The 14,364-nt window shown below is 34.1% G+C and overlaps 2 protein-coding genes across 5 annotated transcripts in view; one reads left to right on the forward strand and one right to left on the reverse strand.

Moving 5' to 3' along the window:
- The window catches only part of CAPS2 (calcyphosine 2), a 114,744-nt gene extending 114,178 nt beyond the window's left edge, over positions 1-566 (reverse strand). For 3 of the 4 annotated variants that reach the window (XM_063694165.1, XM_031001160.3, XM_063694164.1), the window contains exon 1: positions 466-566. In XM_063694165.1, coding sequence (XP_063550235.1) covers positions 466-498 — 33 coding nt within the window. In that variant the 5' untranslated portion in view covers positions 499-566. The remainder of the gene's footprint in view (positions 1-465) is intronic. The other variant, XM_063694163.1, reaches the window with a different exon arrangement.
- Positions 567-716: 150 nt separating this feature from the next.
- Positions 717-14,364, forward strand: part of GLIPR1L2 (GLIPR1 like 2) — a 40,704-nt gene continuing 27,056 nt past the window's right edge. The window contains exon 1 of the mRNA XM_004053592.5: positions 717-978. Coding sequence (XP_004053640.3) covers positions 745-978 — 234 coding nt within the window. The 5' untranslated portion in view covers positions 717-744. The remainder of the gene's footprint in view (positions 979-14,364) is intronic.

Genomic DNA, 14,364 nt, shown 5'->3' on the forward strand with positions numbered 1-14,364 from the left:
TGAATTGTGCTGATGAGAGAAGAAGTAGAAATGCTTTAACCTTTGAAGAGGTTGGTGATCCCTACTCTCCCTTCACTCCCATTTATTTTGTGGTTTCCCACAAAGGTTCATTTAAAAACTGAAAAAAATCTCATCGATTAAGTTGGCCTTAAGAACTTCTTTGGCCTTAAGAACTAGCAATATTTCTGTATTCCATTCTGTCCCTGAGGAAAATAAAGGGCAGGCCCTGCACCAAATTTCCAACTCAACAGGTAATGGGGAAAAAAAATTTAATTGAATTTGTATCTGTATCGCAGAAAAATCATTTCACCTGGCATAATTAGAAGGTTCCTCAGACCTGTTACTCAGCAATTGGCATTTACCATACAAACTGATGACTCATTAATAACGACATATCATTCAGTGTCAGAAATCAATTCGGGATAACATTTCACTACATTAGTTTAGTGAAAAGGGCTTACTCACGTAACACAAGTCTTTCTTTAGTTTGTCAGACATCTATTACCAGCTTTCTTCACTCTGCAGGTCTAGCTTTCCCCTCCTCTCCCCCTCCCCTACCCACTCTCCCCTCCCTCTTCTCTCCTCCCTCCTCCTTACCCCCTCCTCCCTCCTTTGTTTTTCCCTCCTCCCTCCTCCCTTTCTCCTTCCGGGAGGCGGGACAAGGCTTGCTTGCGTCCTCCGTAGATTGGCAGGTCACTGGGACGGCCAGCGCGTGCGCACTGGCCTGTCAGCGGCCGGTGGACCATGGAGGCCGCAAGGCCCTTCGCCCGGGAGTGGAGCGCCCAGTCCCTTCCCCTGGCAGTAGGGGGCGTTTTGAAGCTGCGGCTCTGTGAGCTGTGGCTACTGCTACTGGGTTCTAGTTTGAACGCGAGATTTTTGCCACACGAGGAGGACGTAGACTTTATCAACGAGTACGTGAACCTCCACAATGAGCTGCGGGGCGACGTCATTCCCCGAGGGTCTAACTTGCGCTTCATGGTGAGGCCGGAAGGCGGTTTGCCAACCCTTCCTCTGCCGTTGCCACAGCGCCTCCCTGGGTCTCGGGAAGTTGGGGCCACTGCTCTGAGGCTGAAGGATCGCGGAGAACAGCACTTTTAGCTTGGATTTTAAAGTACACGTGAAGTTTATACAGAGAAAAACTGCGGACACTCTAACACATGCTTATTACCATGATATTACACAGGGCCAGGACTAAGGTGATGGAGGCACTGGCCTGAAGTGCAGATTTTAAGGGGGCGCCAATTCAAGAAAATGATATTTTAATGCAACGGGTTTTTAAAAATCAGTGCAAAAATATCAATATCAAGGATAAAGAAAATGTTAAAAAATTTAACAAAGGTTCCTTGGGTCTGGATTAGGGAAAAACAAGTGCGACACTCTCAGGGTGATGCAAATCAAGATGAGATTCTGTTTGTATTTGAAATTTTTATTTTTAGCTTTTTCCATCACCGATGTCACATTAGCTTTGCCTTTTAAAAATGTTATCTTGATTTTTTCTTTTTTTTTTGGTGCCCATTCCAAATTTGGCTCCTAAGGAAGTGTCTCAGTTTCCTCACCCTAGTCTTGACCCTGATTTTGCCTTACCTTACAATGCTGTTCTTGCTTTCCCCCTCTTTTACACCCTGTAGTCATTTAACAACTCATCAACTATTCCCTGGTTGCTATTGAGTTTTCGTGACTGTCATTAAAATGACTGAAAATCCGGCAAATAAATAACTGTCCTCTTAGGGAATTAGAAGCTTCAAACTTATAAATTATATTGCAAGGACTACTTTCCTAGACATGTCTTTTCTTCCTTCAGCATTAGTTCTTAGCACAAATTTCAGAAATGGGATAAATAAAGGGTATGATATTTTTTATTAATTTAACACATAGCAATTGCTATGCTAAAGGGTAGTGCCAAATTTAGCAAATACCAGCTGTTCTGTTTTCACCACATCCTCACTGATTTGGACATGTTCAATTACTTGCTAAATGAATAAATTACAAAAATGGTCATTTGTTTTAATGTTGATTTTAAAATACTATTTTGATAGGACATACTTGAGTTCTTTCTTCGTCATTTCCTTTAACCTTTTATATTGTCAGCATTTCCATGTCAGATTATATGCTGTCTTATAGAAATATGCTAGCATTTGGTTCTATCTGCTGAAGATACTTTTTTCTAAGCCAATTCTTTATATTTTGAATTCAATTATAGAGTTTGGGGATATTTGGGAGTTTCAACTAATTTCCCATTTTTTGTGAGTAATTCTGTTTCTTCCCAATTTGAAGATTATCCTTACTCCTGAAAATTAATAAACACATGATACTTTCTAATACAACTTTTCATAGGTTTTCTATCTCATCTCTAAAAATTATATAGTATTTCAAACATAAGGTATATAAAATAATATACCTGTATACCCACAATCGATATTTTTAAATATAGACATTTTTAAAGGAATAGTATTTGATATATAGGTTAAAGTCCCACCCTAAATTTTTACCTTTTTCTTCTTTCTTGAAGTTAATGTATATTTTTCCCATGTATTTTATTAGGACATAAATATTAACTGTAAATAGTATAGTCTATCATAATAGTATGGCCTATTTAAAATGTTTCTTTAGCAGATTTGGACATCACTCAATTTATTTTAACTCTTTTATTGGTTATTTTTAGTATTTTAATATATGTACTTTTTATAAATTCCAAAAGTTAATACCTGTAAACTCCACCCAAATATTAATAAGATCTTAGAACACAAATTCTGAATACTTTCCATCCTTATTCATGCTATTGCCGTGTAGTACTTTTGTTCTACCTTGCTTTTAAATACCAAAAAAATTGTTGTTTTTAAAAAATTGTATTACAATATACAGGACATAGCATTTACCATTTTAACCATTTTTAAGTGTATAGTTCAGTGGCATTAAGTACATTTGCACTGTTGTGCACTCATTACCACCACCCATCTCCAAAATTTTTTCGTCTTCCTGAACTGAGACTCTGTACCCATCAAATAATTACTTTACTCTCCATCTCCCCTCCTCCCAGGCCTCTATCACCATTCTACTTTCTATTCCTATTAATTTAACTTCTTAAGGTACCAAATATAAGTGGAATCATATAATATTTGTCTTTGTTACTAGCTTATTTCATTTGGTATAATGTCTATAAAGTTCACCCATGTTGTAGCATGTGTCAGAATTACCTGTCTTTTTACAGCTGAATAATATTCTATTGTATGCATATACCACATTTTGTTTATCCATTCATTGGTCAGTGGATATTTAGATTGCTTCCATTATTTGGCTGTTGTGAATAATACTGCTATAGACATGGGTGTACATTTATCTGCTCCAGTTCCTGATTTTGCTGTTTCTGGGTATATACCCAGAACTGGAATTGCTGTATCATATAATAATTCTATGTTTAATTTTTCAAAGAACCCCCATTCTGTTTTCCATAGTGGCTGCACCATTTTACATTCCCACCAAGAATGTTCAAGGGTTCAATTTCTCCACATCCTTGATAACACTTGTTATTTTCTGTTTTATTTTCTTTATTCCTCTTTTTTTCTTAATGATAACCATCTAGCAGTTATGAAGTGATACCTCACTGTATTTTTTATCTGCATTTCCCTAATGATTACTGATATTGAGCATCTTTTTATTTGCTTCTTGACCAAGATTTTCTCTTCTTTGAAGAACTATCTATTCAAGTCCTTTTCACACTTTTTGGCCAACTTGTTAGATTTTTTGTTGTTGAATTATAGGAATTTTTATAGATTCTGGATATTAATCTTTTTCAGATATATGATTTGAAAGTATTTTCTCCCATTTTGTAAGTTGCCTTTGCAATCTATTGATAATTCCTTTGATAAACAAAAGTTTTTAACGTCAATGAAGTATAATTTATCATTTTTTGTTGTTATTGTATGTATTTTTTGTGTCGTATCCAAGAAGTCATTGCCAAATTCAATATCATGAAGCTTTTCCCCTGTGCTTTTTAAAGGTTTTATAGTTTTAGGTCTTTGAGTTAAGTTTTGTATATTGTGTAAGGTAAGGGTCCAGCTTATTCTTTTGCATGTGGATATCCAGTTTTCCTAACTTCATTTGCTGGAAAGATTGCTGTTTTCCCCATAAAATGGTCTTTCCACCCTTGTTAAAAATCATTTGACCATATATGCTGGCATTTATTTTGGGGCCCTCTATTCTATTCTGTTAGTCTAATATGTCTGTATGCTATTAATAGTTCAACAATGATTACTGTAGAATACTGGTAAGTTTAGAAATTAGGAAATGTGCATTCTTCAACTTTTTTCATCTTCTTCAGGATTATTTTGGCCATACAGGGTCCTTTCAGATTTTTTACGAATTTTGAGATGTATTTTTGTATTTCTGCAAAAAAAGAAACATTATTGGGATTTTGATATGGGTTTCCTTGATTTGTAACATTTTGGGTAGAACAGGCATCTTAACAATATAAAGTATTCCAATACATTAACACAGTATGTCTTTTCACTTTTTAGTATCCACCTTAATTTCTTTCAGTAATATTTTATTTTCAGTATATATGTTTTTCCCTCTTTGGCTAAGTTTATTCCTAAATATTTTATTCTTTTTGATGCTATTGTGGTGGAATGGTTTACCTAATTCCCTTTCAGATTATTTATTATTAACATATTGAAAAGCAACTAATTTTTGTGTGTTGATTTTGTAACCTGCTACTTTTCTCTAATTTTCTGAATTTATTTATTGGTTCTAACAGTTTTTTGTGTGTGGAATCGTTAGGGTTGTCTACATATAAGATGACTATGTGGCTACTTTTCTTCATTTTGTTAATGTGTTCTATCACATTGATTAATTTTTATATATCGAACCATTCCTGCACCAAGGAGTAATTCCACTGGGTTATCATGTATAATTCTTTTAATGTGCTGTTACATTCAGCTGTTTTTAATGTGCTATTAAATTCAGGTTTTTGTTGAAGATTTTTATATTAATATTCCTAAAAGATATTGACCTATAGTTTTCTTATAGTATCTTTTTCTGGCTTTGGTATCAGGGTGATGCTGGCTTCATAGAATGAGTTAATAAATATTCTCCTGTCTTCATTTTTGGGGAAGAGTTTGAGAATTGATGTTAATTCTTCTTTAAATATATGTCTTGAACTCCTATTAGAATTCACCAATGACTCCATCTGGTTCTGGGCTTTTCTTTGTTGGGAGATTTGTATTACTGATTTTTATTATTATTTTATGAAATTATTATTTTATTATTTTTATTAAATCTTATTAGTTATAGGTCTGTTTAGATTTTCTGTTTCTTCGTTACTACCTTTTGGTAGATTGTATGTTTCCAGGAATAAGTCTTCTGTCTTTATTTCTTACTCAGTCTTGCTAAATGTTTATCATTTTTGCTGATCTTTTTGAAGAACCAGCTCATAGTTCTGTTAATTTTCTCTGTTGTTTTTCTGTTCTCTATTTTATTTATCTCTGCTTCAATCTTTATTATTTCCTTCCTCTGGTAACTTTGGGTTTTGTTCGATTTTCCTTTTCTTTTTACCTATGGTGTACAGTTAGGTTGTTGATTTGGAGTATTTCATCTTTTTAAAAAAATGTAAGCTCTTACACTCATACATTTTCCTCTTAGCGCTGTTTTTTGCTAAATTCTATAAGTTTAAATAGTTGTGTTTTCATTTTCATTTTTTCCCAAGGTATTTTCTTTTGTGATTTCTTTTTTGATTCATTGCTTAAGAGTGTGTTGTTTAGCATTATTATTTCATTTTTTTAATTATTTTTTGAGACAGGATCTCACTCTCTTGCCCAGGCTGGAGTGCAGTGATGTGATCTCAGCTCACTGCAGCCTTTAACCCTGGGGCTCAAGTGATCCTCCCATCTCAACCTCCTAAGTAGCTGGGACTACCGGTACTCACCACCACGCCCAGCTGATTTTTGTATTTTTTGTACAGGCAGGGTTTTGCCATGTTGCCCAGGCTCGCACCTGGCCCATTATAATTATTTATGCTAGCAACTATTACTTCTTGTATTGCACTACCACTTTCTGGAATCAGTTTCCTTGTGCCTAAAATACGTCTTTTAATAGCTCATTCAGCAAGGGAGTGTGAATAGTAAACTTAATATTTCTATATGTAAAATAATCTTTACTTCACACTCTTGAATGATATTGTTCTCTCTCAGCACTATCTTCTGTCTCCCACTGTTGCTTTTGAGGTTTCTTTTGTTAGCTGAACTCAGAGGTTCCCACAGTATGGTTCCTATACCAGCAACAACAGAATCACCTGTGAACTTGTTAGAAATTAAAGTTCTCAGGACCTATCCCAGACTTACTGAATCAGAAATCCTGGTTTTGAAACCCAGTACTCTGTATTTTAATTAAAGTCCTCCAGATGATTCTGAAGTGTGCTAAAGTTTGAGATCCACTAGTCTTTTGGTTGTTATTTTAAAGATGATTTATCTTTTCTCTCCAGCTACTTTAAATATTTTATATTTGCTGTTCTGTAGTTTTACCCCATACTAGTACTAAGCATGCATTTATTTTTATTTATTTTGTTCAGGACTTTTCTTTTTAATCTCTGGATCCATGTCCGTTGTTAAGACTAAAATTCTTCAGTATTATTTCATAGAATGTTGCCTCTTCCCCATGCTCTCTAGTCTCCCTGTCTTGAACTCCTATTAGATGTATGTTTGACTTTTTCATTCCTTTTCTCCACAGCTCTCCATTTTCTCCCTACAGTCCATCTCTTTTTCTGTTTTCCTTCAGAGTCATTGCTTTAGAACTGCTATTCATTCACTAGTTTTCTCTTCAGATTTTTATGATATATTTAACTGGCCAATTGATTTTTTAAAATTTCTAGACTTTTTTTTTTAATTTGCTCATATTCCCCCAGTGTCCTGTTTTCTCTTATGATTTCTATTTTTACACTCAATCATTTTAAACATAATTATTTTATATTTTCATAAAATATTTTTAGTGCTTTATTATTTTAGTTTCTTTGGGTGCCAGTTCTCTTGTTTTAGCTACTGAGCCTCTGTCATGTTTATAATTTTCTATCCTATGCTTATTTTCAGCAGAGATTGTGTGTGTGTGTGAAAGAGTCCCCTATTGTCCAAACAGTGGAAAAATAAATATTGCTACAGACTAGTTTTTATTAGCTTTTGCCTTACTCCCCTGTTACAGTCAGTTTTACATTTATATTTTTTTAAATTTATAATGTGTTAAGTTTTGATATTTAAAATTTGTTTGGGTATTCTCAGCATATATAGGCAATGTAAGTATAGTGTCCACTTGTAGGCATAGGATAGATCTAGAACTGATTTCTCACATGACATGACTTTTTTCCGTCTGACTTTCTGTCACTTCCTCAGACTTCTAGGAAGGGTTTGGTGGTCTGCTTCATTTAGGAAGAAGTCGGCATCCTGATTTTTCCGCAAATATTTCAGTCCCAGAACTTGTCTTAGATGGTTCTATGGCTACGTCTTCTTCCTATATTGTTGGCATTTATATCTAATCTGATATTTCCTCTCCTCAGATTAGGCACATGAGTTCACCACTCTGACTTTTAACTTTTCTCTTCATTTCTGGCACTTGAGTATTACCTTTCCTGCCTTTGAGCTCAGCTGTGGATTAAAAAAAAAAAAAAAAAAAAAAATGCCGGGAGCGGTGGCTCAGGCCTGTAATCCCAACACTTCGGGAGGCCGAGGCGGGCAGATCACTTGAGCTCAGGAGTTCTGACCAGCCTGGCCAACATGGTGAAACCCTGTCCCTACTAAAAATACAAAAATTGCCGAGCGTTGTGGCAGGCGCCTGTAATCCTAGCTACTCCGAAGGCTGAGGCAGGAGAATCGCTTGAACCCGGGAGGCGGAGGTTGCAGTGAGCTGAGATCGCACGACTGTACTCCAGCCTGGGCGATAGAATGAGACTCCGTCTCAAAAAAAAAAAAAAAAAAAAAAAAAAAAAAAAAACTTTTATCATTTGAAGATTGAATTATATGAATTGCTCTTCAACCATTTTTGGCCTAGAAAACGCAAGCAATTTCATAGGATTTAAACTAAACATTTTATTCCCATTTTTATGGGTTTGTAATATTAGAAGATTGTGTCTTAGCTTCGTCCTCTTTGTTGCTTGAACTTTCTTACATTCTTGGATGCTAGGAGCACAGAATCCCTCCCTTCTTTTTCTGAGCTGTTCTGGGGCTGAGTGATTCCTAATTCTAACCTGACATGGTAGTACTAGGAGAAGGCTCAAGACTTAGACTCCTCTCATGTACCAGATAATGGGCTGTAGTTTTATATCTAATATCAATTTTTAATTTAATATTACAAATAAATCTTCCTCCTTTTTTAAAAAAAGAAAGAACAGTGCAGTCAATGTTAACATTTTCTAACAGCCACTTCAGTTATGTTCCCTTTCTCCATCCCCAGAGAAAATAACCTTTATGAGTTTGATATGAATCATTCTAATACATTTTTTAAGGTTTTGAATATATATGTGATTATTAGACCAAAGACATAATGTTTGGAGGTTTCTGTCTTATATTTCTATAAGTGGCATTATGTGAAATTTATCATGTTACTTGGTTTTTCATTCAAAACTATACATTTGAGATTAATTCGTTGATATAAATCTAGTTAATTCAGTTTTTTTGCTATGCTATTTATCCCTTAAATGTACTACCTTTTTTACCTATTCCTTTATTGATGGACATTTAGGTTGTTTTAAAAATAAATAAGCATAGCCAGGATATTTTGAAAAATGAGGGTTATTGAACATATTAGATTTTATAGCATATAATAAAGCCTCACTAAGTAAAATAATACGGCACTAGTATGTTAAAAGATATACCATTGAAAGTTATAGAGTTCAGAAATAACCCAAATATATGAGAGTTTAGTATATGATAAAAGTAGCATCTCAAATCTGTGAGCTATAGATAGACTTTTTAATAAATTGGTGTTGATCAATCTGGGTAGTCATTTGAAAAAGGTAATATTGCTTCATCCATACATCAATATAAATTCCAACTAAGTCAACAGTTCCCCACAGACAAGACAACAAAAGTATTGTTGAACTTTGGAGTTTTACTAGCCTGATAGGTAAAATATGATCTGTGATTTTTATTTCTCTTATTATAAGCAAAGCTGTGTATCCTTTCATGTGAATAAGGATCTGTTAGTATCCTTTAATGATTATTTTTCTATTAGTTTTTTTGCCTTTTTTTCTCCCATTATTTATTTGGGAAATGAGCCCTTCATCTTTGGTATGAGTTGTAATTATTTTCCCAGTCTGTCAGTTTTTTAAATCTACATATGTATTTTTTGTTATTCAGACTTTTTAACATTTTTGTGTAGCTGACTAATCAGTTTTTTAAAATTGCTTCTGGATTTTGTGTCAAAGTCAAAGACCATGCCTACTCCATGTACTACTGGTGTGAAAGCAAAATGATATAGTCCTTGTAAAGAATCTGGCAATACCTACTACATTACAGATGTATTTACTCTTTGGCTCTCTGGTCCCATTTCTGGTATCTATCCTAAGGACATACCGCACAAGAGGGAAATGGTATCCCTAAACGGTTATTCACTGTAACATCATTTAATATTAACAAATTATTGGAAAAATACTCTAATCTCCAGCACTGAGGGTTAACTAAAGTAAGTGTGGTTCATCCACATAAAAGAATACCATACACCTGTGGGGAAAAAAAAGAATGAGAATGTTTTTGTTTTTTTATTTTTATTTTTTGAGACAGAGTCTCGCTCTGTTGCCCAGACTGGAGTGCAGTGGCGCCATCTCGGCTCGCTGCAACCTCTGCCTCCTGGGTTCATGCCATTCTCCTGCCTCAGCCTCCTGAGTAGCTGGGACTACAGACACCCGCCACCGCGCCCGGCTAATTTTTTTTTGTATTTTTTTTAGTAGAGATAGGTTTTCACCACGTTATAGGATGGTCTCAATCTCCTGACCTCGTGATCCTCCCGCCTCGGCCTCCCAAAGTGCTGGGATTACAGGCGTGAGCCACCGCGCCCGGCCTGAACGTTCTTTATACTAACAACACAATATCTCATGGATCTTGGAAAAGCAAGGTACATTATGATACGTTTTGTATAAGAAAATTTAAAATAATGTATATTTGAATAGAAAATAGTGGACAGATCCACGGAATTAATTAGTTACTTATAGAAGTCCTAGGGGAAAGAGGATGGTGGAGAGCAAGACAACATGACTTCTCAATGATTTTATGTGATTTTGTTTTTATAAAGTATTAGATATCTGTTCAAAAAAATTATTTTTAAAACAAAATGTTCTTTAATGCATGTTGATAATTTCACTGGAGATTATAAGTGATAAAGCATTCATGAAACAAAAAATATATACAGCAAAAAAATGTAATGGCAACAATTTAAAACAATATCCTCAGTAAAATACAGTATTTAGTGTATTAGGGCTAGCATTCCTGAAGTCTGATCTTTGTGTACGATGGCATGAAATGGGCAAACAAAACATCAAAATGGAAGTGAGCATAATTTTATATATATATATATATATTTGTATTTTTGTTATTTAATCATGTAATTTTAAACATGTGAATTGAAGTTAAAGATAATTAAGATAATCATAAAGATTATCATAATGATTTGATGTTGGTGGCTAGCAGATGGGAAAAGTTAGTTGAACTTCCAGATTTACAAAAGAGAAGTGAGCAATGAAAAGAAACTTCATCAAGCCTGCAATATGAGGAGGGAAAAATACGAAATGACTTTTAAAAAACTGTAAACATAAAATAATATTTTAAAATAAACTAAATGTATGTTATCATAAATATGAGTGAATTTAATTTCTTTATCAATAATTTGCAAAAATATATACCTGGAATGATTGAAAATAAAAATATGAATAAAAATATTTATAAAACTTCCAATTTAAAAAAGAGAAACAATATTATAAAATAATATAGAAATGAAGACTAAAGATAAAAAGAAATACTATGTATTAGAAAAAAAAGCTATAATCCATGAAGATAAAATAAAGGCCTTCGCACTGGCCAAAATAGAAAATATATCAAGTAAAATTTCCTAAAAATACAAAGAAATATTTTTTAAAACAAGATAATTGTGGGATGTTTTCTATACTTCTTTTAAAGTCTTATAAAATAGATTTGAAAGTAAATTATATATAGCAACGAATAAATAATCCTGTCAATAAGGGATTCTAATATCCATGAAAAACATCTGTTTCATGCTCATAAAGAAAAACTTAAGTAGAAATTTTACACGCTAAATTTCTGACTAGAATGTAATAAAACTAGAAAGTAAGAACAAAAAATGTTGGTTGATAGAATCTTAACTACTTAGGAATTAAGCAACATTCTTCAAATTATCTTCGGATCAAGAACAAAAAACAAAATTTCCCCAAAATATGGGCACAATATCAAAACACATGACATAAATAAAGGAAAAGGCAATTAACTGTAAATGTCATTTTACAGAAACTGACTGACAATATGTGAACTAAAAAATTCAAAGAAAAGAAACAAAGAATGAGAGAATAGCTGTATAAGTAAAATTAATGAAAAATAATTTTTTCTAATAAAACAGCATTCTTATTTGCAAGAACTGGAAAAAAAATAGACACATTCGTGATAAGCCTCAGGGAATAAAAAGAGAAAACAAATTATTTTAGAAGTGAGAAAAAGATTTATAACCACAGATGGAGATGAGATTGCAAGAAGTGTAAGACAATATTTATTATGTCCAACCATGTTAATAATATTAGGTATCTAGATGAAATCAAGTGTTTTTCTAGCAAAATGTAAGTTGCAAAGTAAATACAGAAAGAGAAAACCCTAACAGCAATGCTTTAGAAGACAGTAGCAAGATGTTGAAGATCTGTTCTTTAAATAGGCCTCAATCTTAGGTAACAATAAAGATAATTCTGAATAATCTTCAAAGAACAGATAATTTCCAATGATATTAAAGTGTTTCTGTGTGTTTAAAAAATGGAAGATTCAATTCATTTTAGAAATCTAGAATAACAAATCTCCAAATGTGATAAACATAACAAGGAGAAAAAGGGAAAAAAATGTAGGCCTATTTCATTTATCAATATACATTGGACAGTAAATAGAATAATAATATTCTCTACTCTCTTAATAATGTTTTCCTTTACTCTTCCTCAGTCACACTGTGTACAACTTATTACTTAAATTTGTTCAGTTTCCAAAATCAGTGTTATGTATATTTTGACGAAGACTCTGAGCCTTCTTGAATAGACCTTGACCTTGGGCCCTGTCCTAAAGCCTACATTGCCCAGTTTTATTGCAAATCACACCTAGCCCAGTTTAGACAGCATCTGTTGCCCTTGATGTCTAATCACTCTGGCCTGCCTTCAGCAAGAATCTTTGTAGTCAGTTTAGCAAGAATCCCCCTACCCTTGATGTCTCCTTTTAGTAATTCTCCATGCACTGACTTCCTCACTCTGTTCCATGGGTATAAATCCCCACTTATCCTTGCTGTATTTGGAATTGAGCCCATTCTCTCTCCTCTAACATGATAGTCTTGCCACCTACCACAATAGCCCTAAATAAAGTCCTCCACTTTGTTAACAAGTGTCATGAACAATTTTTCCTTTAACAGTTATGGTACTGCTGTGACTCCGATGGTAGCAGATTCATCATTGGATCTCCAAACCTCTCACCCAGGACCCCAAGGGCACCCCTTTGAAGACTTTATCTTCACTCCTGAATGATTGATTGGGGATCCATTGGTGAGTCTGACTCCTGAGCCAGTGCTCCAGATGACAGTCTGTTGAAGGACGGTGAGGATAGATTTTTTGATTTTTAAGCTTCTGTAAACTCTCTGAAGCTGGATTAGAGTTTTAGATTTCTTTGTCTGAAAGGTCCCTTCTAGGCTTGAAATTTATTTCCTGTTCTTTCTTTCAAGTGGGGATTCACTTATCAATCCTGGACTGAAAGTCTTTCTTCCTGGCTCTTTGTTTTGCGGGGAGATTCACTTCCTGAGTCCTAGGCTGGACATTTGTCTTGGCTTCTTATGAGGTCTCCTTGTGGTCTCCATTTGATTCTGCTTCTCTCCTGGGAGCTTTTCAGTTTACTAACCCCCATCCCGTTTTTGAGCCCCTGGTAACTCTATACTCCACTAACTATGTCGACTTCCTTTTTTGTTGGTGTGAATTTAACTAAGGATAATTTGGAACATCAGTGGCCTCTTTGGGAAACTTCAAATCTCTGCAAACTGGCTCCTCTAAGACCCCTCCCTTCCCATCATCTCTGCTCCTCCTTCCTCCTTGTACCACCTTTGATCTTCCCTTCAGTTCCCTTGATATGTCCACCTTCAACCCCCTACCTCCTTCATCCTTCTGTTCACACCAGCCTCTACAGTTACTAGAACTTTAGATCTCCTGCCCCCATTAGAGGCTTTCAAGAAACTCAGGAACCCTCAGAAGCAACTACCTGAGACTAAAAAGGAAAAATAACAAATTGGAAAGAGACTAGATATTTGATCTACCCAGATAGGCTTTGGAAATATCTAAACAACTATTTGATTTTCCCACAGTCTTTCACCTAAAAAGTAGTTCACAGTGTCTGTGAGATTACATATCAAGACAAAGAAAGCCTTAAAGGCTTTTCCACAAATAATGGTAAAAAGCATTAGCCCTCATATTGAGCAGATCACCTTAACTTGTTACTTCTGTTAAAAACATAATTCCAAGTATTTTATATAAATCAGTGAGTTTTCTATTATGGTGTTTCACTTGACTTGTGGCTAAAATTTTAGAATGGACCTATAAGATCTCTATATATGTCTCTCTCTGTGTGTGTATACATATGTATGTTATGTATATGTGATATTTTCTTACCTTGAGATCGTATTACAAATTTAATTTATAAAATCTCTTAAAGGAGGTCTACTAAAATTGCCTTAGAGCTCAACAAGGCTTATATAAATTAAACGTTCCTCAAACTCTCAGAAAAATACAAACTAATCCACATTCTTTTCAGATTCACTTGACTTGGGTGAATCTTTGCCAAATAAGACTGGTTTAGTAATGTTGGTTTAATAAAACACGCTGTGTCTTCTGAGTTATCAGAATTAATTATCATACAAGCATATATTTTTATTCTACTTGGGTTTACTAAGTCAAATAAACTTGTGATAGCTACTAGATATTTAAGATTATAAAAATTATAAATTCAGCCTAAGAACACATGTACAAATAAAGATGTAGTAAAAATGAATTTCTTGATATCTATTACTTTATAAGTATCAAGTGAAACAATAAAACAACGAATGTGTATTTAACCCTTTTTAGTTTTTTTGCTGTTGTTATTCTTTTATATTTAC

This window comes from Gorilla gorilla, chromosome 10 (assembly GCF_029281585.2).
Source record: "Gorilla gorilla gorilla isolate KB3781 chromosome 10, NHGRI_mGorGor1-v2.1_pri, whole genome shotgun sequence".
Taxonomy (NCBI): domain Eukaryota; kingdom Metazoa; phylum Chordata; class Mammalia; order Primates; family Hominidae; genus Gorilla; species Gorilla gorilla.